At 42.4% G+C, this 6076-nt stretch overlaps 1 protein-coding gene across 1 annotated transcript in view; it reads right to left on the bottom strand.

Moving 5' to 3' along the window:
• The window catches only part of Mat2a (methionine adenosyltransferase 2A), a 6598-nt gene continuing 522 nt past the window's right edge, over nt 1-6076 (bottom strand). Inside the window, exons 2-9 of the mRNA XM_010625686.3 lie at nt 3818-3895; nt 3601-3723; nt 2796-2908; nt 2571-2714; nt 2003-2221; nt 1628-1810; nt 1295-1428; nt 1-712 (exon numbers count right to left, since the gene is read on the bottom strand). Coding sequence (XP_010623988.1) covers nt 610-712; nt 1295-1428; nt 1628-1810; nt 2003-2221; nt 2571-2714; nt 2796-2908; nt 3601-3723; nt 3818-3895 — 1097 coding nt within the window. The 3' untranslated portion in view covers nt 1-609. The remainder of the gene's footprint in view (nt 713-1294; nt 1429-1627; nt 1811-2002; nt 2222-2570; nt 2715-2795; nt 2909-3600; nt 3724-3817; nt 3896-6076) is intronic.

Here is a 6076-nt window from a genome sequence, read left to right as displayed (position 1 = left end):
TGATGTCAGGCTAGAGCTCCAACTGGAACTTGCGTTACATGCAAGACTGACTGGATAGAACACTCCCTGACAAAGCTACATAATTAGAAATGGATTGAGTTACAGGGTGAGTTAGGAGAGGGCGTCACATTCATAATAGAGCTCAAGACATTACAAATTCATGCTGACAGGGCTGTGGCATTGCCAGACAAGAGGCTATATATAGTGGAATTACAAGTACTTTACGTGCACATTACAAGGACATTTTCAGTATGGTGAGAAGTCAACGCAATTAGGAGTTTGGAGGTTTGAGTGATAGGGCACAAAGGTTCGATTTCAAAGCATTATTCACTACAGTGCTGTCTGTTTCTAGGCAGTTACATGGATCACCTATGCTCGCTAAATTCATTATAATGGTGAACAAAACACCTAGGGACAGAATAGCAAGCCCAACTTACAGTCAGTCTCCCACAAAAGCTAAAATTCATGTCATTGACTAGAGAGAGACTGCCAACTGATTAGGAGCTGAAAGAGGACAGGAAAAATTAGGGAGAAGGGCCCTTTCCCTCAGAGCTTGAAGGCTTCTCTGTAGCCTACGCCAACAAGTCTGGGGAAAAAAGGCTAACACTTTCAATATTTAAGCTTTTTGGGCACTTCCCATGGGAAGCTGTCCCTACCAAAGTGGCCATAGGCTGCAGTCCTCTGATAAATTGGCTTCTTCAGATCCAGATCCCTGGAATATATAAGTCCGTAACTTAATATGTAGCATTCAATTAAAATAAAACAAAACAATCAGCAAACTCATTTTCAAGAGCTCTGGCAAATGAGTTCAGTTCTCTGGGGTATGCTAGGAAAAAAGTTTGTGGTAGAAATGTTTGTTACTTCCCTGGTGTCCAAACTCCTTGCACAGTTATTAGTAACTACAGCTGTTTTTCCGGCCCTGGCTCAACAAATAGGAAAACTCATTATTCTGAGGAATTCCAATGATCAGAAAGCTCATCTGAGATCACAGAATACTTACCAAGGTCCCATTGCTCACTATGGTTATTTTCTTTGTAACAGCCTTGAACATCCTACTTATCTATGTATTAAATTTCTCAAATGCAAACACCTTATCTACAGTGGTTAGTCTAAGCCAAGGAACACTATTAATTTCTCCACTAAGCCCCCCAAAAGCAATTTAAAGCATCAACATGTTCTAGGAATTTGTTGTTTTCCCACTTGAGGAGTCTACCTTCACCTCCTCGATTTAAGCAGAATATACACACACCCACACCCTCTAGTTTTCATTAGCAATATGCTTTACCATCTTTACCTGACAATGACCCCAGGGCGAAGATCAAAATTCTTCTTCACAATCTCTAATAGCTCTCTCTCACTCTTCTGAGAGGTACCATAATGGAAAATGGAGATGGACAATGGATGAGAAACTCCAATAGCATAAGAGACCTAAAAAGGATATAAATGTTCTAAGAGTTAGTAATTCAAAGGCATACTTGTGTAATATATTGGCATAAAACAAGTAGATAAATGTATTATTACTAAATACCCCCGTTTATAATTTAATCACTCCAGTTATATAAAGAGAGAGAGAGAGAGAGAGAGAGAGAGAGAGTGTGTGTGTGTGTGTGTGTGTGTGTGTATATACCTGAACAAGAACCCTTCTGCACAGACCTCCTTTAACAAGGGATTTTGCCACCCAACGAGCAGCGTAAGCAGCTGAACGGTCCACCTTGGTATAATCCTTTCCTGAAAAGGCACCTCCTCCATGAGCTCCCCAACCACCATACGTGTCCACAATGATTTTCCGGCCAGTCAAACCAGCATCACCCTGAAATTACAGGATTTCAGTCACTTTATACCTAGACCTTCCTAAGAAGTGGTTCTATATTAGGTTGTCTTTTCTACACCATAAAGATTCACAGGTATACATACTTCAGAAAGCAAAAAACAAAAACTGATAGCAAATATTTTCCAAGTAACCTATGATCGAAAACCACTACAATTATTAAATCCACATTACCTGAGGGCCACCAATAACAAATCTGCCACTTGGCTGTAGGTGGTAGATTGTATCCTCATCGAGATATTTTGCAGGCACAACAGCTTTGATAACTTTCTCCTTCAGGGCATCTCTCATCTCATCAAGACAAACTTCCTCATCATGCTGAACAGATATAACAATTGTGTGGACTCTGATGGGAATCACAGCACCACGATCTTGCATATACTGCACAGTCACCTTGAGGGCAACACAAGTTATCAGAACACTGCTTACCAAACAAAAAAGACAAATGCTACTCTTTTGCAGTACTGAACTCAGGATGGGAGGTGCAGTGCCACTGAGCTAAATCCCCAGCCCTAGAAATGCTATCATTAATTAGCTACAATTAAATGACTTTATGATTTCCTATGCTAATGTAATTTCAGACAGTACAACCTTTTTGTCTTTTTTTTCTTGAGTCTTGTTTTGTAGTTCAGATTGGCCTCAAACTCATGGTGATCTTCCTGCCTCAGCCTCCCTAGTGCTGGGATTACAAGCGTGCACCAGCATGTCCAGCCAGTGACAGTATAGTTTTAAAATCACTTACCTGGGTTTTTGAATCTGGGCGTAACCAAGGCAGAGTGCCACTACGGCGTAATTCAGCCAGTTTGGCATTTAGCTTGTGGGCTAGGACAATGGTTAAAGGCATGCATTCCTCAGTTTCATCAGTGGCATAACCAAACATTAAACCCTGAAAAAAGGATAAGTCACCAATGTGATACAAGTTTCAGAATTTATTTATGAGAGATGCAAACAGCCTCTATCATAGTACCTGGTCTCCAGCACCAATGTCTTCTTCATTCCGGTCAAGATGAACACCTTGAGCAATATCTGGTGATTGCTGCTCTAAGGCCACCAGCACATTGCAAGTCTTGTAGTCAAACCCTATAAACAAAAAAAATGTTTTTCTAGGAAAAGAAAGTCACAATACCTTTTCTACTTACACCACCATTCCGAATTACTATAAGAGGAATCGCCTTTATGTTCAATGTCTAAGCGGTATATTCCACCTACCCCACCCCTTAAGTCACTCTGCAACCACTAGCTGTTACGGCATACAGTGTATTCAAATAACCCTTACTTTACTTCAGTTGTTCCAAAGCACAATAGTGGTGCTAACAATATGGATGTGCCAAAAACAGTAGTTTATAAAGTGCTTCTTTAAGTGAAAAGTACTTGAGAAATGGTGGTGGGGGAAGGTTGGTGCTATTTACAGTACGCCAGGATAAAGGAACACCTACCCCCCAATTTTTGTTTTGTTTTGTCTTTTGAGACAGGGTCTCACTATGTTGTTGAGACTGATCTGGAACTCACTATGTAGCCCAGGCTAATCTCAGACTCACAGTGATCCTCCTGCCTCAGCCTCCCTGAGAGCTGGGATTACAAGTGTGTGCCACCATGCCCAGCTCCAAACTGTCACTTTTAAAGACTGGAATAGGCTGGAACAAAAGAGCAAAGCATAACAAAAGTATACAACTGACATTTAGGAGTACTAAGAACATTCTAGAAGCTTAAACTTTAACTGTGCTGTAAAAATAGAAAAGCAGCTTAGAAAAATGAAATCATTAAAAACACACCTTTGGAAGAATCATCATATCCAATGTGCTTAATGGCTTCACGAACCACTTTCTGGTAGTCAATGGCAGCTCTGGATGTAATTTCCCCAGCAAGAAGGATCATTCCAGTTTTAGCAACAGTTTCTAATAAAAAAGAGGTTCATAGCAAATGCCATTTTTACAAATGTTTTCAACATTACTTTTTATCAGTTGATAAGCACACCCATTCTGCACCTACCACAAGCCACTTTGGCATCTGGGTCCTGCAGAAGGTGAGCATCAAGGACTGCATCACTGATCTGATCACAGATCTTATCTGGAAGAGAAAATTCCTGTCAATTTTTTAAAATTACTACTTTTTTCTGATACCGGAGACTGAACTCGGGACCTTGCACTTGCCAAGCAGGTGCCAGGCTACATCCCTAGCCCTTAAAGTTACCACTGATGTCTCTTCCTTTGATGTCTCTTTTGAAAAAGCTGGAGTCTTACTTTTAAAAAACAAAACAACAACAAAAAACACAACACTGTGGGTAAAACATAAAAAAATACAATAATGAACAATTCAACAGCATGAAGTTGCTGTTTAATGCACTGCTTTATCACAAACTATTTTGAATGATAAAAGCTACTACAGGGCTGGGGATTCAGCTCAGCGGTGCTGCCTGCCTGGAAAGGGATCCCCCCACCAAAGCTAAATACATCACTGAATTTTACTTGAAACCACCTTAACAATTGCACAAGTTCATCAACTCAGCATATTTTATGCATTTTAAACTACCAAGATGTATGCGTATTTTACACCTTAAAAGCACTTTAGTCCTCCCTTGAGGCATTCTGATTTTTCCTAATAAAAGCTGCTTAAACTGACATTAAACAGGTGAAAAGTAGAAATGACATCTTTAAATTTAAAGAAGCATGTAATTTTTTTGGTATGGGGGAATCCCTCGCCAGGCAGGCAGCCACCACTGAGCTAAATCCCTGGCCCTACAATTAACTTTATAGTACGAATTTTCAAAGACAACAATGTTTAAATCTAACAAACAAACAAACAAGATGGACTTTTCTTATGTATTTCTTCAACAGCTGAAGCCCACTGTGGTACTGCACATGTTTAATTCCAGCACTATGGGAGGCTGAGGCAGGTTCACAAGTTTACACTCAGCCTGAGCAATTTAGCCAGACTCTCAATAACTGGGGGGGGGGGGGGGGAGGTGTAACTCAGTGCAAAGAAGGGCGCTGGGTTCAATCTTCAGCAGAGCTTGCTTATACTGGATGGCACGCGCACCCCCCCATACTCAGACAATATTCAATTCCACAGGTCATTACTACCAACTAAAACCCTGAGAGTACCTGGGAGTTTTGAACTGAGATGTATGCAGATCAGCCTGATTATTTTTTTTTTTGAGACAGGGTCTCACTATGTAGTTGAGACTGCCCTAGAACTACGTAGCCCAGGGTGGTCTCGAACTCACAGCGATCCTCCTGCCTCAGCCTCCTGGTGCTGGGATTTACAGGTGTGAGCCACCACGCCCGGCAATAAGAGAATTAAAGATTTCAGCAATGAGAAAACTTTATGAAAAGAGGAAAACAGCAACCATTTGATTTTGTTGTTAGTTGTCTTAGGAACAAGCGCTCAAAACAGGTTAGAAAATTCTCAAATACAATCTCAATCTCAGAACCTCCCCCACCGTACTGTGTATGAGTTATTATTGGGGGAAGGGGCTCCTCTCTCCTGAATTTTCTACAGCCATCCAAAACAGAATTACATATTCCAGGCTCAAGATTCAAATCTGTTGTGTCATATAACCCCACAGAACACGTGACCTTCAGCATTCATCCAAGCGGCTCGTGGGGTTTCATCACAGGCACAGTAGATTCTCAAGTAATCAGGCTACAGTCAAGTAACTGTGGCCACCCTAAACGTCTAGAAGCAGCCTAAAGAGCACGATAATGCCATTTACTGGGTGGACTGAAATTTCCTAGAAACATCTCCCAGTCGTTCCCGTGTAAATTGATCCCATAATGGCGGTTCAGTGGACAAAGCCCCAAGTAGGAAGCCAAACCTCGACAGTTAAGATTTCAAAAGGAAACCCAAACCAATGGAAGCCAGCACTTAATTCACACTACCTATCTTTTACACATAGTCCATATAAGGTCGGCCTCCGACAAGAACTATATTGTGCCGGAGACTTAGGCTACATTCGCCTAAGGACACGTCGGTCAGTATTCTTCAGGGTCCCCGCAGCTGAGGTGGCAAGGGAGACAGGACGTCCCGGGGCGCCAGACCCCAACCCCCCAAACCGAGGTCTCTAATGCCACATGCGGCAAGCACGTGGTTGCCGCTGCAATGCGGGGCGCGCGCGCCCGAGGCGGACGCGAGCAAGCGGGGCGGGTCACCCACTTGAGGTTTTGCAGACGCAAGGACCAGGAGGGGGTAACTGGGCCCTTCCCGGGCACAACACAAAATGCCGCGGCCCCCGCCCTTCTCGCTTTCTGG

The sequence above is a fragment of the Fukomys damarensis genome, unplaced genomic scaffold (assembly GCF_012274545.1).
Source record: "Fukomys damarensis isolate Sample0158 unplaced genomic scaffold, DMR_v1.0_HiC HiC_scaffold_2, whole genome shotgun sequence".
NCBI classification, from domain to species: Eukaryota; Metazoa; Chordata; class Mammalia; order Rodentia; family Bathyergidae; genus Fukomys; species Fukomys damarensis.
The sequence above is the reverse complement of the archived record's forward strand: the minus strand, read 5'-3'. Positions and strand labels throughout refer to the sequence as shown.